The sequence below is a fragment of the Cyanistes caeruleus genome, chromosome 2, assembly GCF_971803275.1.
Source record: "Cyanistes caeruleus chromosome 2, bCyaCae1.hap1.1, whole genome shotgun sequence".
Taxonomy (NCBI): domain Eukaryota; kingdom Metazoa; phylum Chordata; class Aves; order Passeriformes; family Paridae; genus Cyanistes; species Cyanistes caeruleus.
In genome coordinates this window covers 68,569,093-68,595,309 of record NC_141702.1, presented here as the reverse complement: position 1 = coordinate 68,595,309, position 26,217 = coordinate 68,569,093, and the positions used below count along the sequence as shown (strand labels likewise).

Below are 26,217 nucleotides of genomic sequence, written 5' to 3'. Positions count from 1 at the left end.
ATCACGACACTGAGATGTATCATTTTAATACCAGTATGCTGTAAACTTCAATGAAATCACACATCCTTTTAGCTCCCACAAAATTAAATATTGCATATATTCAATTAATCACAGGACCAATGTAATTTTTCTCACTGCAGTGTTCTTGACCTAAATGCGTTTGAACGACAGAACAAAGCAGAAGGCCTTGGCATGGTGACTGAAGAGGGATCAGGTACTATTGATTCAACAGAAATTATCCATGACCTTTTTTAAACTTTGCAGAAGCAAGCTGAATTTGAAAGAACCCAGGGGAGGGTTTAAGTTAGGTGTAAGAAACAGGTTCTTCACCCAGAGGGTGGTTGGGCACTGGAACAAGTTCCCCAGGGAAGCGCTCACAGCACTAGCCTGGCAGAGCTCAAGAAGTGTTTGGGCAATGCTGCCAGGCACATGGTGTGACTCTTGGGGTGTCCCAGGTGGGGCCAGGATTTAGAATTTGAAGATGCTTGTGCATCTCTTCCAACTCAGGATAATCCATGATTCCATGAGCCCTGTAAATATATATCTAGAGGCTGAGGCTAAAACAGGTTTCCTAAAAGTGATTTATATTTAATTGACATACCTAAGCCTGTCCTTGTCAACAGTAAATCATTAGCATGTGTTGAGTTTCAGAACTGTCTCAGTGGACTCTTTCTCATTACTCTAAAGAAGTGAAGACATTACATGTAAAATTGAAAACATATTCCCATTATGAACAGCAGTGTTTATGCATGTAAAACATTTCAGAAGTCCCCAACCAGTTTCAGCATAAAATTAAATTAGAAGTTCCCACCTGATTTCTTAAACTGAAAACCACACCACTTACATAAGCAATAAATATAAGAGGTTGAGGGAAATCTAGCTGCTCTGTGGAAAAAGGTCTGGAAAAGCTTTTTTTGAAATTATTTTTTTCTATTTGTTCTCGTTGAAATACTGCAAAATTTTTACTCTGCTTTTGACTTTGAACCAATTTGGCTTTCCACCCTCAGTATTGTTAGTTCATTTTCAATTTATTTCTTCTACTACTATTCCCTTACTGTGATTGGATACATTAAGTTCATTCTTAAATGCTTAATGGAGCTACCAAAGCACATTTTCTTCCCTTATCTACAGAAATTTTTACAGTGCATTTTTATGTTTAAATCCTACAGTGACCTAACCTTTTAACATGTTTTTATCTTAAAAGCAAGGTAAAAAAGCTTGACTGTATAAATCCCCATGGCATTTGAGGGATCATAATTCATACCAGCAACACTGCATACCTCATTGTCCCTTGTGCCTGTAGGTCTTTTATGCGGCCTATTTCTTTAATGTTCAGCTGCTTAAATAATGATTTTTCATTAACTATTATGTTTGTCTGAATGACTTCAAGGCCAGTCAAAAATTCTGCTTCTCCGAAAGTGCTCTCAGAATTTAAATGATAGATTAATTCTTTATAGACTTATATGAGTAAAAAACACAGTGAACCCATGTGGATAAAATCCAGTTACAAGATTGTAAATTGAGCACTGGTACAATGAATCCTTTGGCATATGAATTTCAGCCACTACTCTCATGTTTTACTGAAGATTATTCTGCACCATCTTTTGTTCTTTTGGACAATATTTCTACTATTACATAACTAAACTTACTCATGATGTTGGATTCTGAAATGGACTCTCAAGATATTGGCTCATTATTCTTTGACCTCTGCCTCTGTTTCTAGAAATGACTGATTTTGCATGCAAATATAAATAAATATTTGAATGCTGCATAATTGACTCTACTGATGTTAAGAGTATTTTTGTGCTTCCTCATTTGAAGGAAGGTTGTTTTTTTTTTTATTATTTTCTGTTTATTTGGTGTTTCTCTTTTAGTACAGAACTAATTTTGGCAAAACCAATACTAACTGTATTTTGTATTTGCTAAAACAAATTCTTACCTTATTTTTCTTTTTTTCCTGTTTCTTTTTCTTTGAACTAATTGTCCTGTCCTCCCTTCCTCAGTCATCACCCATGAGCGTGGTAATTATTAAGAAAACCTGCCTATTTCTTATTTTCCCTGCTCTTGGCTTTGTGTCAGCACTGTACAGCTCCTGAATATCACTAGATTTTTTTTTCCTGTAAGACTGCTAAAGTAGTGTAATTTTTCTGTTAATGTTACAAATGTTCATTATAAAATTCTTGGTTTACATGTCAAACCTTCCCATTTTTGGTCTTTCTCTCTTTCTCAGGATTTGCACAGTGACTGACACAGTAGCTGTAAGAGCAACAAGCTTTTTTATACTTTTCTTTCCTGTTCTTTTTTATTCGTTTTCATTTTAGCTAGCCCAGTATTTGCAATGGATGAATGTTAAAAGGAAAAATATTGATATATACATACACAAAGCCTTGTGCTTTAGTCCTCCTGTAGCCTTTATGTTGTGTATTGAATGTGGCTTTATTGCTGCATCGATTTGTGCAAGCACAGGAAATCAGTGGTGGATCCAGTGAGGATTTGAGGGTGGTTAGTAAGGAGAGGACGTGCCACTGGCTAGGTTTATCTAATGCGGTCAGGAGTTGATACAAGAAAGAGATGGCGCTAATTTAGAGGAATCAGTGCTGTTTACAGGTGATTCTTCCTTATTCTGAAAGCTCCTTGGTGTGCCATGGTTACTATACCTCAAAGTTTCCTTACTTCAAGTGAAGGAAGAGCTTTGTAGGAGCAGTTGCCATGAGATGTGTCATGTCACATGTCACCATGTGAAAAGAGAATTTAAAATGCAAAATGTGTATACCAGTCAGCAGAAACAATGGAGATGTCAGCAGGTGTCTTTTCATTAGCCAAATTTTGGGGAGGAGGACGATCTGGTGTTTTATTTGTTTTCTCAGTGGAAATTTTCTGTTTGGCAGCTTAACAAAATTCTACACTCTGATTAGGATATTTTTTTTTTTGTTTGTTTTCTTTGTTACTGAGCAGTAGCAGTGTCAAGATACAGTAATCACTGCGTCAAAGATTTCTTGGCACAAAGGGATAATATTTGCTAACACCATCTTTTCCTACATATTAATATCCAGCTACTGAGAATTCAAGACAAAAGAAAACCAAATCCAACCAAAAAAGACTGCAATTTTCCCTTTCAAAGTTACATTATTGTTGATAATATACTATCTTCAAATAGTAATATTTTTTTTGATATTATGAAGCACACCTTTTTCAGTTGATTGTAAAGCAGTAAGAGCTGTACAGGTACAGGTATTAATACCTGATAGCATTAAGAAAACCAAGCCAGTGTGTCTGTGAGGAAACTCCAGTAGTGAACAAAGTATCCTAGATTTTATAAGATATCTTAGCTCTTATGTCTGCAATCCCGTGAATAACCATCTGTAAATACTACAAAGGAAGTATCAAGGACGAGAAAGATTTTCTTCCAGGTTATTTTTGGTTTTGTTTTTTTGAGAAAGATGCTGAGTGTATGAGTAATTAATTACTCCTCAATTAAAGATAATTTTACTGATTCCCAAGGAAATGATGGGCTGTAAAATGTGCATTTTAGCCTGTTCCTCATTTCATCTGAATCGGCTGCAGAAGCACATTCATGAGTAACTGTCATTGATTTTGCAACCTACAAGCCTGAAACTATTGTTCCCAAAGTCAAAGCAAAACTGTTGAAACTTGTGGGAATAAAGTCAACTTTTCCTCATGTGCAGTTCTTGTGTCTGGTCCCGTGCCAACCTTAGCAATAGATAGAAAGCCCTTTATTGAGTCAACATGGATGTGAAATTTATTGCTCTATTCCCATTGTTTCTTTGTGCTGTCCACATCGTAAGTGCCTTGTCCTGATATTCCTCTGACTGGTACTACCTTCCCTTTCCAAACCCTGGAACCCCCACTGGTAACAACATTGATGGTTCTTTAGCAAATGTGTCTCTTACTTGTTTTTGTGGCGTACTCAATGTTGTTTCTTCTGTATGTATTTTGTTTTGATTGTTCTGTTTCCTTTTCCAAAAATGGGGGTTCAAAATCAAAGACATGTAGAAATATTTACTATTTCGCAATGGTTCTTCATTTAACACTCATACTCCTTGCCATTTCATTGTGAGTCACAAAAATCTTGAAAGTGCAATGTTTTTCTCTTTTGGAGAGACTTGTTTTACTTACATGAAGTACAAAACTTGAGAGGTTAAGTTTACACTTAGATTATTTTACCTTTTGTCCCCCTTTTTCAGGAAAGCTCTATTTTAATGTTCAATTTTTTTAATATTTTATCATGTCTTTCTTTCATTTGTCTGTAAGTTCACAGAACCCTAACTGTAATAAAATACAATTTTAGAATGAGACAGTAGCTCTTAAAGGACTTTTACCAATCTGAGAGGTACATGTGATAATAAGAAATAGCTGTACAGTGGGTTCACATCAAGGCTATTTTGAGCCATTAATAATGTGGAATTAATAAATATGCTTTTGGCTTTCACCAGCCTAGTCACACTTAAGGAAATGCTCAAATTCTGTGTAATCCAATGTAGCCTGCATTGGAGAGGTGTTTTCCACCTTCACAAAACTATTTGAATCCATGTTTTCATTTAAAAGGGAACTTAAATAACTTCAGTGCATTTCTTACTTGAATTAGATTGGTGAGAAGCCAAAGACACGCAGCATTCAGAGTCCAACCCAATCCTGTCTGGATCTTGTGATAAGAATAAATTTACTTGCTTTATCATGGGACAGATTTGCTCTTGCTTAACTGACATCATAAAAGAGTCCTGTTCCCACTTGAAAGCTAGAAGTATTTTTGTATTTTGGTAACATATACTATCAAACCCATGTTTCTGAGTAGCAGTAGAAGTCAGATCATTTCCACTGAGGATTTAAAAAAATAAAATCAAGAAAGAGGGAGAGAACCATTGAATTTTGACACATGCACTTTCAATGAAAAAAACCCCATGTATTTAATTTTTCATTGAGTTTTATTTTTGTTTCCTTCACATGATACCTCTGTTCCTGTATATCACAAACACAAACTGCCAGTTTTGCATAAACTGCAGGCTTAAAGCCTTTGTGTGTACAGCAATACCATTTACATACAGCATGAGCAATGGCAGCATTTTAACATCTAAGCAAATATTTGCCAGAATATATCTAACATCAACAGAAATTAAAGAATGCTTTTTCATAACAGCCTAAATCATACTATAAGTAGTGTGTATGTTTGGAAGTACATTCTTTGCAAATCTTTGTGTGAACTGGCATGAATTTGTGTTCACAGCAGCAAAGGTTGCTCTCCTGAATTTTATAGAAAGAAATGGATTTCCCTTTCAGTTCTGTAGTTGCTGGTGAGGCACCACTTGTAGTCAGTAAGTACAAGCTGAAAATGAAAATTCCTGCCCATACCAACATTGGTTCTAGTCTGATTTTGATCAGATGTAAAAATTGAAAACCAGGACATTGTAAATCTTAGTGTGGCCAGATGGTTTGAGATGCGCCTTTTTTTGCTTAATTTTAAAATCCATAAAAATATTTCTAAAAAACAGACCTTTCAGCTTTTGTGCAGTGATGCACCTAAACACCTTCTGATTTTGAAGAATTTTGCAATAACTTGTGTTCAAGTTGTGATTTATTTACAGTGGAGCTAATTAAAAGACCCTTCCATGCCCTTCCAATAATAAGAATGGAATTCATTTAATAAAACTTCCTAAAGTCCAGTAATTGTATTAAAAGCCAGGATCTGTATAACATTTTAACTTAAGACTTGTTTTCCTTCTTGTTGTCTCTTACTTCCTAAGACAGCAAGAAAAATAAGAGGTAAAAAAACTGTAACTTAGTCTGTAGTTTTATTCCTAAAAATGTCTTTGATTCAGGTGTGCCTTAATATGCAAGAAATAGATGATTGGGCCTTTCATGGGCTGGATTTTTCCAAGGAAGTTTCCTGATAGTTATTTTATAAAATTATTGCCATCTCAGCAGTCAAGCCACAAGCATTACATGTGTGATGCAGACTTCACGAAATATTTGGCTTTCTGTTATTTTTTATTTTAAACACATAATTCAGCAGAGCATGTGACCCCACCTGTAACATTAAGCATGATGGGAGTTCAGATAAATTGAAAAGAAGGAAGTAACTTAGAAATATGAATATGAATATTAATAATATGAAACTCTTGCAGTACTGAACCTGCATGTAATGTGGAATAATATATCTCTAAGAGCCCAGCCAGCTCCTGTTTTTGCCTCCTTGGGCGAATATTGCATGTATGCGTTCATCAGCACTAACAGAAACAGTCATTTATTTTTCTCCATTTAATTAGCTGAAAGGGTTTTCAGTCTTCTGTAACTGAAAAACTATGTGCCTGTTAGTTATATTTTTGGTGGAGAAAAACATCATGGAATGCCATTTAAAATATTTGACTCATTCTTGGAGAATCAATTGGGTATTTTTTGTGACTACCCTAAGTCCACACCTAGAATTATTAGGAAAAGCAACTTATATTTCTCTGTGATACAAGAAATTGTGTTGGTATATGCCTTAGTGATGTATGCTCTTAATTCCAGATGTCGTGTTGAGGGCAACAGAAAAGTGTGAAATTTTGTACTTTAAAATATTCATATTAGTTTTCAAAATGCTTTTGATTTCTACTGCTAGTGTACTGAAGATTCTGAATTTAAAATTCACAGTCTGTGGACTGATAAGTCCATTAGCTTGAAATTATAATTGCTCATGACTTTATGTAAAATTAAACTCCTGATCTTGTCTGTACTCCAAATTGTACTAAATACTGTTTGCATTTCAGCTAGCTAGTATGAAGAAAATGAACTTGATCATAGCCAAATCTAGCCCCATCAGTGATAATCTAATTATAATAATATAGTAATCTGTAAATGTGCATATTAGAATTAGAATTATCTACCAGTAGAACAGCATGGAAGTAATCATTAATTTAACTAAGGTATCTAGATTTTTTTTTTTAAATTTTAATACCTTTGCTCACTTTTCTCCTGTTCACACACTAAAGATCCTGTCTTTGTAGAGCCTAAATTATATCCCCTCAAAGAAAAATTCTTTGAAACTTCCACAGTTTGCTTACATTTTTATATCCCTCCTTTTCTTGTTTACAAATAGTGCTTGTCATATATTCAAATTTTATATATTCTTAAATAGTAGAAGTTTTTGTGACTTCTACCTTTTCATACATAGTCAAAAAACTTCCCCAAGGTTCTTTATGGGAATTTTCTTACTTTTGATAGGTGGCATTTATTGCTTCAGCACCTACAGTATTGTCCTTGTATGTCATTTTATAAGCTGTTCTACATTTTCCTCAGTTGTGATTGTTTTCCTATGTGAACAGTTATTTCCCCCTTCACATGTCCCTGTACGAAGTTAACTGAAGTACTTGAAATAATGATGTGTTAATTGAGGGCTTTTTAGTAGACTGTTTTCTGTGGGGAAAAAAGAGGCCTGAAGCTTTATTAATTTAGATATTAGTTGTTTACCAAAAAATTAACTGAAGGGCCTAATTCAGTAAAGCATTTCAGCATTTGGTCTTAATTCATTATAAATTTATTGCTTTATTTTGTTAAAGGAGACACGTCCACTTTCTGTCAGTAGCAGACAGGTACTAAATCCTCAAATATTTCAGTCTAAATGGTTCTTGAGAGTGCACGTAGCTGTAAATTTCATGGGTTGTTTTAGAATATTTTAAAATCAAATAGTTTATTTGAGGGGTGATTTTCATAGCCATTTGATTGAATCTCATTCTGTATTTTAAGTACCTTCCTTTGTGATGAATGGGAACCAAATTGATCCAACACTAACCTTTGTATGTGACACAGCCTCCATGGCCAGTGAAGTCAAACAAGAACGTAAACTGGGGATTATTTGTAAAATGTTGCCAAGCTCATGCTGCCATACTTATAAATCAGAAGTTCAGTTTTGTAATTTAATTTTTATTTCTATTTTTTCTATAACCAAATAACTATCTGCCAAGCACAAGTCATAGATGCTTCAGATAGATTGGTGGTTATAAATTTTCTCTCCCTTTCTCTCTTTCTTAATATTAATTATGGAGATTTTCTTCAGGGGCTGTGGGGTGTTACTTGGCAGACTGGGATAACCTGCTTCCATCTGGCCTTTCTACAGGAGAAAAGGTGATGCAGGATGACGAGTTCACCTGTGACCTCTTCCGCTTCCTTCAGTTGCTTTGTGAAGGACACAATTCAGGTTTGTGGGCAGGCTGCCAGTCAGTGAAATCAAGGTGATGGTAACTGATGGTAAAAGCTCTTAATTGTTGAAGGTTTTGGCAGCCTTCATTAAATATTATGAGTGGTGGAAGAGCTTCTAGACTATTCCTAGGTGGAATTCCTTCTAGATTGCCACACAGAGGGAGAATCTTTAAGTGGAATTGAGTTTCCAGTGTTTTTTAACAGCCCTAATTTTGTAGATAAGATAATAATTTCCAAAAAGAGTTTTGGATCTTGACCTACTAGGCAAGTTAAATTTAAATAGGACAATGTACATGGTTTATAACTTCTAGACATGAAGATTCAGAGGAAAATGTAAGAGGAAGTTGTATTTATTATCCTTTGACATGTCTTGCTTTCTTGTGCATACTATTTCCCACTAAAGTCACTTAGAATTGTATGTGAAGTTTCAATGTACACAATATCCTTCTTGAAGAAATTATAGCTTTTAAATATAAAAGAGCACATTAAAATGCATAATTTAAGTATATTTTTATCATTAGGTTTATTTCCCTCTGTTCTCTCTGTCATTCTTAGGGATTGGAAAGAAAAAAAAAAAGGTTATTTTTCCTTTTTGGGCATTAGACATATTTCTGACTTAGTTATCAGAGTTTGTATAATTATGTGATTTAATTTTACTTAACAAAATGTATTCTAAGTATGATTGCACAGATATTGATGTAGTTCTAGTTATAAAGAGATTAAAGTAAGACCAAGTTTTTACAGGTGAAATATATAAACAAAGTTCTGGCTTCAGAAGTCCACTGGTGTGTGATCTCTGCAATAAGATGATAAAACTCTTACAATGGTTTATTGGCTAAAAAAAAAAAAAAAAAAGAGAAAAAAGAAAAAGAAAACCCAGTCCATGCCTCTAAGCTAAACTTTTCTAGATCATCATAAATCAGAACTAATTTCCAGGAATAGTTTTAAATCTTAAATAATTTAAATTAAACTTCTGTTTGAATTTTTAGATTTTCAGAATTACCTGAGAACTCAAACTGGTAACAACACAACTGTTAATATTATCATTTCTACTGTGGATTACTTATTGAGAGTTCAGGTAAGTAGTTTATATACTAAGTAAGTAGATGAAAGTATGCTAAAGGCTTACTTCTGTACAAGTTTTATTAGAGGTGCGCATTTATTTGTCGTCATACTTACCCTAGTCCCTGTAGCCCAAGCTGAGAAGAAAGGCTGAAATTCTCTAGTGGTTGCAGTTCTTTAAGCATTCTTGCCTTGTACTGGGAGAGCCAGAGATAACACACATGTGAAGAAGGACTGGTTTCAGCCTTTATATGTGGGAATGTGATGGAGGCTGTTCACCAAGGGCAGCGGCAGGAGGAGGGGGCTGCTCAGTGTGTCCCTGAGCACAGGCTGCCAGGTTTTGACTGAAACTACCCTGTGAGTGAGAAGGGTTTTGTTTTGCTCAAGTTCACTTTCACCCTGCTGCGTTTTCATCCATATTCTGATCTAGGCTGAGCACTGGCTGCTCTGTGAATGAATGTTCATGTGCTGGTGAGGAGTGAAGCATTAGAACAGTGCATTTTCTAAGGAGGGGAAAAAAGGCAAAGGGACAAAAACACCTGCAGAAGGCTAGATTAAAAACCCTTTAAATCGTCGACTTTTAATTATCTCCCAAATAATTTTAATATGAAAATATTTAATTTTCACGAGACAGTAGAAGTCAATGAAAAAAATCTGCTTTGTTTCCAGATTGCAGCATGTGAATGGTGTGAAAACATATTTTGTGATGTTTACCTATAATTCTCTTTCTTTTCTGAAAATCACTGCACATGATAATATGTTGTGGGTTTGTTTTTTTTAAATTATTTTTCCAGTTAAGTTCCCTTTAGCCATTCATTTATTTGCTCTGAGAATTCCAGACTTTGAAAATTCTTTCTCTTTGTTTTGTTTACTCTGCTGCTGCTATCAACATTGCTTTCTGTCTTTACGCATTCTCTAGAAGTTGTGGAGACAGTACAATGATTTTCATTCCATTGCTTACTTTGTTGAAAATTTAATAAGCTCGCCTTCAGGGAAGATGGAGAGAGGAATCATGCACACAAAGCAACATTTGCTCCCACTATTGACTAGGTGTCAAGCACGCAGTATAAAGAGACATTGTTTAATGAACAGCATGCAGCACTCCTTTTCAGAATGCAGGTGGTTGTATTTCTAAGATCAGATACCAACTCATCTTATTTTTAATTTATTTTATTTTGAGGTTTGCTGTGGGGTATTTAAGTTATTTCTTTCTCTGTGTTTGTTTTCCTATTGATTTCCTTGAGATGCAACTACAATTCTTGCAGTAGTACTTGAGAATCGCTGGGTAGTTAATTTAAAGCCTTTATAAACTAAATAATTTTCAGAACTAGAACTGTCTAGTACTGTTTTTCTTATATTGATGAATATCCAGTTAGAGCCAGTTTGGCCACACAATCTCTTTGTGCTTCTCACAACTGTTTTTTCTTTAGGAATCCATCAGTGATTTCTATTGGTATTATTCTGGGAAGGATGTTATTGATGAACAAGGACAGCGAAATTTTTCCAAAGCCATCCAGGTTGCAAAACAAGTTTTCAATACTCTCACAGAGTATATCCAGGTAAATTAATTTCATTAGAATGTAATGAACTTGAAAGAAAATTAATCATACATTTGGCATGAAGATATAAAAATAGTTAGATATAAATTAGAAATATAATATGGGTGCATTTATTCTTCAACATTTAGTGCATTTGTTAATGTATGAAGCAAAATATTCAAATGTATGTATATACACCTGTCACTACTCTTTTGAAATCTCATCAATTTATTGCAATTTACAGTTATTAATAAATAAGCATCTATGTAAGGCAGTAGAATTTTGTTTTTCATTTCAATTAGATTGCAGTGGTGTTACCCACTTTAAATCCTTTACCTTTAATCCACTGAGAAGACTAATTTCGGTGCAGATCATAGCTGTGGTTTAGTCAATATAACATTAGATCATATCTTCCATCAGGAATTGGGCTGTTTTAAGGCATCAATGCTATGTTTGAAATGGTGAATTCACACTTTGAGAATTGTAGAGATGCACTTGAGGTGGACTCAGGAACAAATGAGATTGGGATCAATTCTGTCAAAATAAAAATGCAGCAGTTCTTCAAGGATATCTAAAGAATTCAGTGACATTTTGTTCTGTATTAATTGCTTACTTAAATAACTTGACAATATAAGAATTTGATTCAACATATAATAAGTAGCTTAGAGAGGATCTCATTAGACTGTTAGGTGTCTCTTACATTGGTGTCATTCAGATGAAAATAATCATGAAAATAGTGTGTTATAGTTCATGAGGATGAAATATGATAAAATAGCACTGAATAAAAATGTGAAGAGGCAACTTGTATGCATTTGTGTAAATATATTTAATGTATACATATTTCTCAAATCACAAGTAGTGTTTTTATCTGGGAAAGGTTTTATTTGTTTTCCTTTACGGCTTCCAAAGCTCTTGTGTTTCTGTTTTACAGAAGTTGGAATTTTCTTTATGTATTTTTTAGCACTGTGCTCTACAATATGCTGGGGGGAAAAATCAGGAAATGGATTCTTTAATCCCTTATGTGAATTTTCCATTAACCTACTATAAGGTCTTTCCTAATTTACAGAACTACATAAGGAAAAAACAGCTTGAAGATTTGTACTCCTTCAGCATTTATTGTTTAAAGTTGCAAACAGACACACGCTTTGGGGTTCTGAATTAGTATATTGAGACTTGGATAAAACAGAATGGTTATTAGGAGTAGGCATTGTTTTCAGTCAATGCTCTTATTAAATACATAATTCTAGATATGTTTAATATTTCATAACAATTTCTAGAGGACAACCCCAAGCTATGCACTTATGTGTATTTCTTCCTGTTTTTGTTGAATTTCTTGCAAACAAACATTGGTTTTCTTTTATTTATTTGTTTGCTTGTTTTGTTGGTTTTTTTGGTTTTTTTTTTTAATTTTTTTTTGTTGCCTGAACAATAGGGGCCGTGTACTGGGAATCAGCAAAGTCTGGCACACAGCAGGCTGTGGGATGCTGTAGTTGGTTTCCTTCATGTGTTTGCACACATGCAGATGAAGCTGTCTCAGGTATCTTTTTGTTTTACTTTTTCCTTCATAAGTCACTAGCATTTCTGTAAAAGAGAACATGTTGGAGTCATTAATAACAACGGTTGGTGGGAAAAATAAAAGGCAGAGATGATAGAAAACAATGAAATTGAGGGAGTAAATTGCAAAACTAGAGCAGCTGTGAATAGCCAGCCTGTAATTGGATCCCCAGCCACAGGTAAAAAGCAGATTAGATCAAACTGCAAACAAAGCATATTGCTGATATTCAGAAAGAACTCTCAGTTCTGGTCTTTTGTACCAAAATTCTCTTGCAGTGTTTTCTGTGGTTTCCTTCTATGCAGGACCCATTATGTTCATTGATGGCTCCTGCATTGAACCCTGGTTCATCATTATTAAACCATAGTTCAACATGAGTCTGCATCCAAACCTTTTTCACTCTTAGTGGAGAGTAGTCAGGCCTTATAATGGGTGAATTCATTTTGGATGTGAGTACTCATTTCATAAACTGTAGAAATAGTGAAGGGGACTGGCGCAGACGGTTATTTAGTGTGAAAATTCAGTGTGAAGAATCCTACCCTTAAACAGTGCATCTTTCAACTTAAATTTCTAAAAGAATTACACATTTTAATTGAATACACTGATTCTAATTTTTTTTACATAGTTTGACATTTTTAGAGAAAAATGTCATACACTTGTGAAAGTGTTAGTTTTTGTTAAGAAATACAACTCTGAAGTCTGTGAGGTTTTAGATTTCATCATTTGACTCCAAAGGTGTCAATGTAAGTATTCTTTGCATAAATTAAAGTAGTCTCACTCAGATTATTTTTCTCCCTGCCGTTGGAACTTTATAGATGAAAGTAGGCTGCTTGCTCACACTTGTAGACTTTGAGCTACAGGTACACTTCTCATTCTTTATGTGGCTAAATAGGCTTTTGGAAACTCTTTATGGGGTCTAGCAGGAAATACCAGAATAGACATGGGCTCTTTTATTAGTCTTTATTTGTTACAAGAATATATTAATAAGTTTTCCAGGTTCTGTTGAAATACCAGTTTTCAAAAGTGTGGAGTTTGGCTAAGTGGAGTTATAAGGAGTTGCTATATGGCTTTTGCCTGTAACAGGATTCTGCCTAGGCTAAATATTTGGGTTTTGTTTTCAGTCATGTGTTTCCAGAGCACTTTTGGAGAACATTTGAAGCAAGATTTTAACAGGAGCAAAATTAAATCACCGTTTTGTTTGGGTTTTGTGGTTTTTGGGGAGGTTTTTTGCATTTTAATTCTCTATCTTGTACCAGAAAGCAACAATGTGATAATGGTAATACTTAAGAATCTAAGGCAGAAAAAGAAAGTACAATTTTCAATCCAAATGAAAAAATATCACCTGGGTTGTTAATAACTTTTGTAGTTATAAGTTTTGTAATGAAAACTTATAACTTAAAGAAACTTAGGGAAAATCAATTAAAAATCTTGTTATGTTAAAATTATGAGGTTTTCAAACAAAGATCCAAATTGTCATCGTTGAGGGTGGAGTGGGTGCTTTAGAGAAAGTTTATTATAAAAGCCTTTTCCTTGAGTCTGAAGAACAGAGAGATCTCCTTTTTGTACTTAAACTCTTTTACAGAAAAGGGTTTAAATGAAGCTAAATCCTTCACTAGCTTCAGATTTTGTTAACAGTTTAAATTTAAGGAATTACAGAGGTGTGATTAAATCACTGTCCTGCAGGTTTTAATGACGGAAGATCAGATAAATTTATAAAAGATGAATTACTTTTTAATAAAAATGAACAGACAGGTCTTAACCAGAATTACTTACTACACAGTATAAAAGCTAAAAACACTGGTCAGCTATAACACTGTCAAAGCACACTCTATGAAAGAAATTCTGTTAAAGCAATTATATGCAAGCTAACAGAAGAAACATCACATAGAGGTTGATGAATCTCACCACACTCCTTTTTGTGGAGTACTTCCTCTTTCTCTCAATCCTTGGGAAGTAACTGTGGAGAGGTGTCTCAAATCCACAGGAGAAATGCCATGTACTGAAAGTTTGTGGAAGAATGAAAGTGGCCAGGGATTTTTATAGTGGAAAGAGTTGACTGGTTGGCAGTCATAGGCCTCTAGGTCAGTTTAGCAGCTTATCTGTCAAGTCTGACTTCAGAGGGACAGATGTGTGTTTAAAGATGGTAAGCCAGGCTGGCCTTTTAGCATATTCAGCACTAAAAATACCGCTACAGTAGCTCACCACAGATGCACTGCTTTGTCTCCTGACCGGGTTCCAGGCCAAGCAGACAAGCTTTATCAGGGCAAAGCATCCTGGCACAGCCATAAAGTACCTTGAGGTTGTTGTGCCACTCACTGAAGCACAGCACTGCTCAAGTATTCATTACCAATGGCACAATGCAACAGTGTGACACTGAGTAAGAAATTCAGTAGTTGAATAATTCCATCCAGATAGACTCCACACAAGTGGCATAGTAAACTCGGTAAACCCAAGGAGCTAAAAAAATCAACTTCATGCGTGTCAAAGGATTTACTAATGAAATTTGATTAATAAATATTTTAAGATTTTATTTCAACTTTTGTTTTTCCCTCCATAAAGTTCAGTGATTTATAATGAAACCTCTCATTTTGAATCATGTTATACTTTGAGGTCTATGTGCTGTTGGTGTTGCTGTTTTTACAATTTTCCATAGGTGTGAACTTGATGACACAAAAAGTGATAATATTTTAGCTGATAAGGAAACATTACAGAAGCATCATCTGTGACCTTGATGTACCCAGTTTTTGCCTTAAGTCTTTTATCACATTCAGTTTTGTCTTTATTAAATTATTCTTTCTAAACAGATGATGGTGTAGATACACTGTGAGGAATTAAGCAATTAAGTATATTTTCACTGTATTACCATTTTTGACACTTTTAGCTTCTTAATTTCTAAGTCTGCTTTTTACAAGATGAAATATGCATGCACATAAATAAATGTCAAAGAAATCAATATACCATTTATATTTATATATTGTCTTTGTTATTTAGGATTCCAGTCAAATTGAACTATTGAAGGAATTAATGGATCTTCAGAAAGATATGGTTGTCATGTTGCTGTCTATGCTGGAAGGTAGTAAAAATGTGAAATCTCTTTCACAGTTGTTCTAGCAAAGTTTTTACCTTTGTAATTTTCTTAATTTGTGAGGTAGTGCTCTAAATTTCTTCGCATTTTTAATTTTCATGTCTCAGTTATGAGAAGACCTTTCAGGTCTGAAAGCAAATGGGAGATTTAGGTAGAGTAGTTGATATAAGTTATATTAATTCTGAATGCCAGAACTTTATAGAAGTAAAGGACTTAAGAGTTCACAGCTAGCTTTCTCATCTAAGTGTGTTATCCAAGAATTGATCATTCTAACACTTTGATTACTTCACTAATCATTATAATAGGCTTTCTTTGCCAAAATATTTGCTGATGTTATCTCTACTATCCCATCATCACCTCTAGGTAATGTTGTGAATGGAACTATTGGAAAGCAGATGGTCGATATGCTTGTGGAATCATCGAACAATGTGGAAATGATTCTGAAGTTTTTTGATATGTTCTTAAAATTGAAAGATTTGACTTCCTCTGATGCATTCAAAGAATATGACCCTGATGGTAAAGGGATAATTTCGAAGAGGGATTTTCACAGGGCAATGGAAAGCCACAAGCACTACACTCAGTCTGAAACTGAGTTTCTGCTGTCATGTGCTGAAACAGATGAGAATGAGACTTTGGACTATGAGGAGTTTGTGAAACGATTTCATGAGCCTGCCAAAGACATTGGTTTCAATGTTGCTGTTCTCCTGACCAACCTGTCAGAACACATGCCCCACGATACACGCTTGCAAACTTTCCTTGAGCTCTCAGAGAGTGTGCTGAATTACTTTCAGCCTTTCCTTGGACGTATAGAGATCATGGGCAGCGCAAAGCGCATTGAACGAGTTTATTTTGAAATAAGTGAGTCAAGTCGGACTCAGTGGGAAAAACCTCAGGTAAAAGAATCAAAGAGGCAGTTTATATTTGATGTTGTAAATGAAGGTGGGGAGAAAGAAAAGATGGAGCTTTTTGTTAACTTCTGTGAGGATACCATCTTTGAAATGCAACTGGCTGCCCAGATCTCTGAGTCAGATCTGAATGAAAGGTCAGCTAATAAAGAGGAGAATGAGAAGGATAATCCTGAGGAGGAAGATCCTAGAATGGGTTTCTTTTCTCTCGTGACCATGAAGTCAGCTTTAGTAGCTCTCAAGTATAATTTAATGACTCTTATGAAAATGCTCAGCATGAAGAGTCTAAAGAAACAAATGAAAAAGGTGAAGAAAATGACCATGAAGGACATGGTCATGGCTTTGTTTTCTTCCTACTGGAGCATTTTGGTGGGCTTAGTACATTTTGCTTGTAGCGTTGTCCGGGGCTTTTTTCGCATCATATGCAGTTTGCTGCTTGGAGGAAGCCTAGTTGAAGGAGCCAAGAAAATCAAGGTGGCTGAGCTGCTGGCTAATATGCCAGATCCCACTCAGGATGAGGTGCGTGGGGAAGAAGAAGAAGGGGAGAGGAAACCAACAGAAGCTGCACTGCCTGCAGAAGACTTGACGGATCTGCAGACTTTAACAGAAGAGAGTGATCTGCTCTCAGATATATTTGGTTTGGATTTGAAACGAGAAGGTGGACAGTATAAACTGATCCCTCACAATCCAAATGCTGGTTTGAGTGATTTACTGAGCACTCCCTCCTTAGCACCAATGCCCGAGGAAAAAATCCAGGTAATTGTATCTTCTATTTCTGATATCTATTTCTCTGTTTCATATATTAAATGTTGTCTTGAAGTAAAATTTGCATCTTTGTTTTTCTGGGTTTTCTAACTTCTTTTTTTTTTTTTTAAATAACCATGTTAATTACTGGTGTTTACTCTTTCTGATGTCACAAACTGAATTTCCACAGCCTTCTCTAAGTAAATGGAGTTTTGGATTACTTTTAATTCAGTGTTAAATTGCTTCTCTTCATTAATGTAAATTGAATTGTCATCTTTTGTCATGTTTTCCATTGTTCAACAAATACAAAAAAAACCTCTAAAATTCTGCATTCTGGGTATTCTTTTAACTAACTGTATAATAATGTTTACATGCAGTTTTTAATCCTGGTTTTCTGTAGGAGAAGGTGAAAGAAGATGAAAAGGAAGAGAAAGAAGAAACAAAATCAGAACCTGAAAAAGCTGAGTATGTATTACTTTAACCTCTGACCCTGAAAAGAAAAAAAGTGTTTTGTTCAATGAAGAAAACCCTCAAGTTCATTTTTACTTCTTTGCCTTTAATTTTCTGTCCATTCACATTCCAATTAGGTTGGGGTGTATTTTTGACAGTCTTCCTCATCTGTACACATTTGCTAGGAAATGCTACGTAATAAGCAGCACTCTGATTCTGTGAACTGCTCTCTTCCCAGAAGCATCCTTTGTAATGTCCATTCAATTTCTGTTAGAATGTACTAAATTGATTGATATCTTTTTTCTTGGCAAGTCTTAAAGTTAGGAAAAAAAAAAACTCCTTGTAAACTTTGTAAGAGCACCTGAGTTCCAGAGACCTGATATCCATCAGTGGTAGAGACTGAATCTGCTTTACCCTCTCCCATTTGCTATGACATGCTTTGAGTTATTTGCATTTTGCAGAACCTTAAGATTCCAGTAAAATTTTAATGAATTACAGACTACTCTCACATCTTTATGAAGAGGTTAGATCAATGATAATATAAACCTTTTTAGGGCATGTTAAAATCTAATAATGTTAATGCCATTAGCCCAGAATAAAAATAGTGGAAAGCAAAATATAGTGCTTGGTTTTAACCAGTAGAAACTCTGGATCTCCATCCCTGTATTTTATGGTTCCTCATATTTTTTCTGTACAGTTTCTGTAGCTGCTTTATCACTGTCAAAATTCTAAGAAGATCCCTTAGTCTCAAACTCTAATAATTGCTGCTCTTCTCAGATGACAAGCACTTGTCCATGACAAAAACTCCTCTTAATCAGTGCAGCAAATTTCTAACTTGGCCGCTGTAACATTGTGAGGGAGAGTCTTCCTGACTTTTGAAGGTCATTTGCTGTTGATTGCTCTGCTTGACTGTGTGAGTTGCAGCTGTTACCTGTATTCTCTGTCAGGAGTACAGTGCCTAGCACTACTGGTTGTCCTGAAGCTTATCCTAACATGACAGACTTTCAAGTGGAAGTTTATCAAATGTTTTCTAGGAAGATGAGCTGGTTTGGATATCAGTCATTCTGTTTGTAGATAGGAACAGAGAAATAAATAATTTAGTTTAGAAGTTGCCTTTCACTCTGGTTTGGCTTCAAATGGGCTTCTGTGATCTTTTCATCTATCATGCTGACAGGTCAAATAAACTTCTAAGACAATTCTCAGTTCTTCTCCTTTGGAGAAGGCAGCCCATGAACTCTGACTTTCTCTAATGAGACAGCATGGTGATACCCACACACCAGATGCTGACAAAATCTTACTTCATCTCCTCCTGGAGTGGGTACATACGACTTCATCATGTGGGCAGAAATGTAGAATTTAAAACTTAAGGTTTGACTTGTAAGTGCAAGAAGACCCAAAGCTTTCTGCAGCCTTAATGGGAAGTAGATTGTTTAAGTGCGTGAGGTTGGAGGGTAGCACTTAGACACGTAGGCACTCATGCAGACATAGAGCTGTCAGCTTCCAGACATTTTGTCACTGCACAGTTATGAAGAATCTCTGATAGCAAGGTTGGCAGAGTTTTGATCACCTGCCTCTACCAGCTAGCATTCCCACTTCAGGGTGCTGAGCCAGTAAGTTCATCTGTAGCCTTAACCAGACTGTCACCTTTGCCAGCACTTTGGACTGAAGGGGGATATTTGTCATGTGCATGAGCTGCATGAGTCATGGCTACTTGACCCTCATCAAAAGATGCAATAGCCTATTTCAAGGTGTGGTTTTAATGTAGCAATTTTATTAATTTGATGTATTATTTTGCCTTTGTATCCTAAGAGGAGAAGATGGAGAAAAAGAAGAGAAAACCAAGGAAGACAAAGGGAAACAGAAATTAAGACAACTGCATACGCACAGATACGGAGAACCAGAAGTTCAGGAATCAGTTTTCTGGAAGAATATCATTGCATACCAGCAGAAGCTTCTTGTAAGCTGTTCTGTAGCTTATGTGTTTTGGTATTGGGAGAGACATGGACCACCATAGTCTAACAATGTAAAGATAAATAGCGTCTGCCGGACCACATTTTTGTCATTTGTCCGTAAAAAGGACATGAAGCAAAGGTTTAATGGGAATGTTAGAGAAAAGAAACACACAAATAACAGTATACAAGATATTAATTCTTAGGAAGACAGTTATTGTCCCAAATCTAGGCATTCAGAGATGCCTGTGCATCATTGGAAAACATGAACACATTTCTTTGGGAATATAATTCCTGAATTTTTACAGTAGCTACTGAGACAGTAGGATTTCTCTTTCCCTGAGAGACACCTTTGGGAAATTACAAGCTCTCCTATAAAAAGAATCAACTAAGATACAATGCTTAACCTGAAGTGAATAAGAAAAAATGTTACAGGTTTTTTTTGGGTTTTTTTTTGTGAAATAGCGACTTAGTATTTGTCAAGTTTTTCAAAACCTGTAGAAAATAAGGCTTAATGAAAATGTAAAATTGCATCTGAGAGTCTCTCAGTAAAATATCAAATAATATTTGCTCAATAACTGCTTAAAATCCATGCTTTTATTAGCTAGGATATTCCATTTATATTCTCTGAGGCTAGAGTGAAACACAAAGCAAAAAGAAATACCCTTTTGTTATGTATATAGTATATAATTGTGTAGGGATGGCTGACTCATAGCATAAGAACATAGCAAAACTACAGAACTGCAGTCAAAATCTTATTAAAAATTTGTTTCAATTTGGCTTTTGAACTGAGATACATTTTTTGACTAGTCAGATAGCAATCATGTGATGGTAGCTTAATTTTTTTCTAATAGTCTCGTTTTATATTTCACTAATGGTTTTATCTATGATTAGGGATGAAAAATGGCAGAATTCCAGTTGGAGTGTTAAAGCATTCAAAATGTGTGGTATAAATGTTTGTGAGCTGTCAGGAGGGGAAAGATACTGCAGTCCTGGCATCAAAGTGTCAGAAAAGCTTTCTATTCATGGTACTCAGGTCACACATGAGTTTTTGCTGGCCTGGTAAAAATGCAGTTGATTTTGGAATAGAAAATAATTATGATAAACTTATATATAGGGTTATATATAGGGTTTTTTATTTTTTGGTAAAAGTAGCAATTTTTTATATGTATGGGTATTGAACTACAGGGAAGATAAAAGACTTCTGTATTGTTATTACATTACTCTTACATTGTGATGTCTCTGTGTTGTCTCCAAGTGTATCGAGAGGACAATGGAAAAGATGTAAGAGGCAGTTAGAAATCCTTCATCCTTTGTGAATGGAGTGAAACAGAGGGTCCTTTATTCATTATTGCACATAGAGAGTAGGAGAGAACTTGTAAATCACTCAAAATGTTTCTTGGTTTGGTGGGGTTTTTTTTGTATTTATAATTCTATTAAAAAGTTCTATAAGGGGGAAAAAAAAACCACAAAAAAACCCCTCTCAGCAGCAGCTTACTAATGATGATTGAATCTTTATTAGGAAAAGTATATTTATGTTCTGTTCTCTTTTCAGAACTACTTTGCACGCAACTTTTACAACATGAGGATGTTGGCATTATTTGTTGCTTTTGCCATCAACTTCATCCTTCTTTTCTATAAGGTAAATTTCTCAAAATACCACTTTTCAAGTTGCACACTGGAAAACATCTGGCTTTTGTAGTCAGTATGCTAAGGTATAAGTGCCAAGCCTAACAGGTTAAATACCTGCTTCATCCTACCACTTCACAAATCTAACATGGTGACAGCTGAAATGTTTGTGTGAAGTAAAAATAGACTTGCAGTACACAAATAGCTATTGACAGAGCATTGTGCTGGGACAAAGGCAGCAGGCTGAGAGGCACACCCTTGCCTCAGAAGCTCCATTTACCAGTACAGTGAACCAGCCAAGCTGAGCTTTCATGGGTAACAAACTAATCCATGTCAGTTGAGATGTTTTCTTGCGCCATTATGCTCTCCTGAAAGAGTATGTACAGCCAGGAGTCACATCATCTTAAGCTGCCTAGAATAACAGTGATTTCGTCAAGAATTGTAGTATCTTTAATGCAACTCTGGACTCTTTGGACCTGAATAATTTGATGCCAGAGAGCTGTGATGATGAAGACTACTGTCAGGGGTTTCTTCTAAGAGGGCTGTGCCCTTTCTTGAATTTGAATTGATGAAATTCATCATGGACCAAATTTCGTAACATGGACAGACAGTGAAAAAAAGGGAAGACAAAGTACATTATCACAGTCCAGCATAACAAGATGAAAAGGTCTTGCTGAGGTATTCTTTGTGGACATTTTTATGCAAAAAAACCTCTTTCTTTAAACTTTCTTTACAGCTGTTTTGTTCTTGTTACCATTTTTTCAGCTCAATGACTTAGCTTGTAGTATTGTAAAGCTCCTGTCAAAGGAATACAGTTGCAATATCAAAAGTGTTTTAAACAGGTCTCCACATCTGCTGTGCCAGAAGAAAAGGAACTCCCTGTGGTATCTGATGGTGAAAGTACCAAGTTGAACATCCTGGAAAGCGATGATGAGAGGGTCATTGCAGTGCACTATGTCCTGGAAGAAAGCAGCGGCTACATGGAGCCCACACTGAGGATTTTGGCCATCCTACACACGGTCATCTCATTCTTCTGCATCATAGGGTATTATTGTTTGAAAGTAAGAAAAATATTAACTGTTTTTTCTAGGTTCTTTATCTGTTCAACTTAGAATAAAAGTCAACCTGCTTGAGGAGGTTGGGGCACCGCGTAAAGAAATCTGTGTTCTTAGTGTAATGTACACAGAAAGTGTTTGTTAGCTGATGTGTCTGTTCAGGAAGCTGTAGGCCAGAGTCTGATTTGCTGTCAGTCAGACAGTCACAGCAGTAACCTGCTTCAGAAGCTGCTTGTGACTGTCCAAGACAAGGTGTGAACCCACATGATGCAGATGGCAGTTCTAGATGCTGCACTACTAGTCTGTAAGTTAGGTCATTTGAAAAGAATGCATCATTTTGGAATACAGCTGATGCATATTGTGGCTATAAAATGCCTGCTCATAAACACACACTCTGCTGGTAGTGTTTTGGCGGGAGCGTAAGCATCTTTTAAAGGGATATCTTGGAAAAGATCTCAGTTAGGAATGTGAAAACTAAAGATGCCACTTCCATTGGAAAAATGCTGATTGTGGTTTAAGAAAACCAAATGTCATAAATCTCTGGAGCTGAGAGAAGTATATCTGACATGTACTTCCCCCATTTATACACATTTCCAGGGTAAAAGATATAAGTCCAAGTTCAGGATAGTGCATATTAAGGGTCTTAAAAGCACCCTTGATATGACCCAGCTGCTCATTTGTCCTTGTATCTTTATTAAGGTCTTATGTGGTCCTTAATATTTTTCTTTTCATCCTTCAGTGGCTAATAATTTGTTCTGTGCTAAAAGACAGGGTCTGAATTTGTAGCTTGCTCAGCATATTGCTACATTTAGTGTTGTTTTTTGTCTCTACTTTAAGTATCCCTACAGCCCAATAGATACTAAACCATTTTTTTTTTTGTTGCATCGGTTCCGTGCAGCATGGAAGCTTGTGTTTCTGGTTTTTGAGAAGTTCTATTTTCCCACCTGATACTTTTATATTTGTTTCTACTATGGCTTTTTATGCTACTTTTTTTTTTTTAACATTTATTCTCTGACTAGAAGGGAAAAACCTTGTTACCAATATTTATTTTAATTAATTGCTTTCTTTCTAATTCTGAAACCATAATATGGTCCAAATATGGTTTCATTCTCTGTTTTGGAGATCTTTAAGTCCAAAGTCTTCTGAACTGCTGGCCTTTGTGTGATAGGTTTGTTTCTAAGTATTGCTTAGCATGAAATCTATTACATTTTTCTCATTTACCTGTTGTAAAATAGTTTTGGAACTCTTCTGTTTTGTATCTAATGTAACCCCAAGTTGCTTGAGTAGTCTTGATTTTCATTATTACTATTTCAGTATGCTCCACATACTCTTGACTACTATTACAGTCAGGTGGGTAATTCAAGGTGGGTGCATTTTGGGGACCTGTGAAATAGTTCCAGGAAAGAGTAGAGTGTACTTTCTTTCGGTAACAGATTTTTTAGAAAAATCCACCCAACTTTGACCACTATTTACATCTGCCTTCTTAAAATGTACTTTTGAAGTCATCCAGCTGATGAAAGAGAGTTGTAGGTAAAGGCTGGCTAGGTGTCTCAGCTCCTGACAATGCTTTTTTTTATTTCCTACAATCTTTGCTCCCTGCAGCAAAACACTTTGTTTCTCACTGTGAAACCTCAATGATTCGTTAACAAATAAAAGGAGCCTCTAACATCTCTGGGTATCAAAATGAAATCCAAAAGTGTAATCCGAAAAAAATATTTGGAACTAGAATTTCTAGGGATTAAAAAAAAAATAAATTAGCTTTCTTTCACTTGACTACTTCCAGTCCTTTCATAGCACTGAAAAACTGATCTTACTGGAAGGATCCCTCTTCAGGTGTTTTGACCGTCTTTTTTGAACTGTTTAGCACACTGTAGTTCAATGATTTTGAATGACCTGATCCTAGTGTATATCCTAGGTACCATCCACCTTTTCTGTGTTCTGGGGAATTAAGTCTTTTAATTTTTTCAAGTGCTATTTTTGTTTTCTTCAGTTTTGATACTTATTTCTTCATAGCAACCAGATTTTCTTAAAGTTTGCAGACATATCAGTGCATTTTACATAATTTCTGTGTTCTCTTTCAACTGCAGGTTCCATTGGTTATTTTTAAGAGAGAAAAGGAAGTGGCAAGGAAATTGGAATTTGATGGGCTATATATAACTGAACAGCCATCAGAAGATGATATTAAGGGACAGTGGGATCGACTTGTAATCAACACACAGTGAGTTTATACTCTGTCTCATTATAGCCCTGCAAGTAATTGTTCTTCTATTTCCACGATTACATACTTATCATCCATCTTATCTGAAATAAACAATTATTAAAGATGTATTTCTAGCAAGGATATACAAAATTTTTAAGCACTTGCAAGGCTAATGTCTACTATCAGTTTTACTATTACTGTTTAATCTTAGGCATTCCCAAATGTTTGCGTTAAAATGATTTGTCTTCATAAGAGAGAAAAGAAACAGGATGGGTTTGTTTTTGCAAGACAGTGATGATGCTTTTACACTGTTGTCAGTTCAAGAGTGAGCTGTGCTTTACTCAGCTCATATATAAAGTTCTGTTTCTCTGCCTGCTGGGACTGTGTGTGGGATGTGGCTGCTCTAGAATCCTGTCTGCAGGCACTGGCTCTGCTGTGCTTCTCACATTTACATGGTAGGCTGAGCACCATTTGGCAACTATTGCTCCCGAGGGTTCAAAGTGACTTACTGGTGATAGTCACCACATGAAGGTTCTTAGAAACAGAATTGGTATATATTTGTCTAAAATGTAGTCTTGTTTATCTGTGTTTTTCAGGTCTTTTCCAAATAACTATTGGGACAAGTTTGTGAAAAGAAAGGTAAGGCTTGTTTTTAAAAAGATTTATGAGGTTAAAATAAAATTCTAATGCATATTTCTGTTCATGTTTGGAGGAATGTGGACTACACTTCTTTGAAATATAGCTTTGATTCAGTGTAGATTTCCGTATCTACAATTTTAAAATACACAGAATTCCTTACCATTCTTACAACTTTTTTCTTTTATCTATATTTCAAACTTTTTCTACATACATATTTTGTAAAAAACAGGAATTCAAATATCTTCATGAAATTACTTGAAGAATTTTGTGTGCACTTCTATGTATAAAGAAACTTATGTAAAATATCTTGTCTGTATTTATGCATTCACATCCATACATAAAGAATGGTGTGCCTCACCCAATAGAAGGTTAAAAAGTAATTAATAAGAAGACAGGACAGATTGAGATATTTAGGCATAGGGCAACTATGTCTGCCTGAAAGGTATATACATGCATTGGCCTCTTTTATCCTTTACCTCTCTATTTTCCCATGGTTTTCTTCCCCAAGTCACCTAAATCCATCCCTTTCTCCATCTCTGCTTTCTCCCTGTAACATCCAGTAACGTCCCATTTATGGAATGCATAGTGTATGTATCCCGTGGCAGTAATCCTCTTAGTCTGACAGGTGATCTGGAGAGTTTTTACCAGTGACCATTTAGATGGGTTTCAGATTTTGCTCTGATGTTCTCCTGGGATCGCTCTGGGAGGGAGCAGGCAGAGCACCCACTTGCTGTGAATCCATAGTTTGGGTTCCTGCCTGCCACTGTGCCACTGTAGTCCTCTAGGCTTGAGGAAAGGGGCCTTTAATGGGCTGATGGCCCTGGGACTAGCTGGATAAGGTATTCTTTGTACCCTCCCCCAAGCTTTGTGTCTCTGGGCTCCTTTGTGGGTGTGCAGATGAGCTTTTATTGCATAGTGCTCAAAAAAGTAGTCCTCTCTAAGCAGGGACTGCAGAAGCTCATTTCTTACAAATGCAATTTTAAATGTTTTCTCAGCTTGTTCTTCAGAAATAAATTGAATGTTTGTACAATAGCTTACAGGAAAAATAATCTTTTTAGTGTGTTTGGTCACAACTGAAAAAGAGGGTGTGCATGTTATTGGATCAGATTTCCCCCTTCTTCACACTTTAATGCCAGCCTTGTATCATACTTTTGGAATACTGTTTTTAATACTCTTTTTAATACTCTTAGCTCTTCTACTTTGTATCAGTCTTAGG

The 26,217-nt window shown here is 35.6% G+C and overlaps 1 protein-coding gene across 10 annotated transcripts in view; it reads left to right on the top strand.

Moving 5' to 3' along the window:
• RYR2 (ryanodine receptor 2) overlaps positions 1–26,217 on the top strand; it is a 378,221-nt gene that overhangs the window by 334,752 nt on the left and 17,252 nt on the right. For all 10 annotated transcript variants that reach the window (XM_086877715.1, XM_086877706.1, XM_086877711.1 and 7 more), the window contains 13 exons: positions 141–214; positions 8,111–8,191; positions 9,183–9,271; positions 10,686–10,814; positions 12,226–12,330; positions 15,337–15,418; positions 15,794–17,091; positions 17,480–17,544; positions 19,339–19,486; positions 21,034–21,120; positions 21,950–22,168; positions 24,250–24,380; positions 24,959–25,001. In XM_086877715.1, the coding sequence (XP_086733841.1) occupies positions 141–214; positions 8,111–8,191; positions 9,183–9,271; positions 10,686–10,814; positions 12,226–12,330; positions 15,337–15,418; positions 15,794–17,091; positions 17,480–17,544; positions 19,339–19,486; positions 21,034–21,120; positions 21,950–22,168; positions 24,250–24,380; positions 24,959–25,001 (2,551 nt within the window). The remainder of the gene's footprint in view (positions 1–140; positions 215–8,110; positions 8,192–9,182; positions 9,272–10,685; positions 10,815–12,225; positions 12,331–15,336; positions 15,419–15,793; positions 17,092–17,479; positions 17,545–19,338; positions 19,487–21,033; positions 21,121–21,949; positions 22,169–24,249; positions 24,381–24,958; positions 25,002–26,217) is intronic.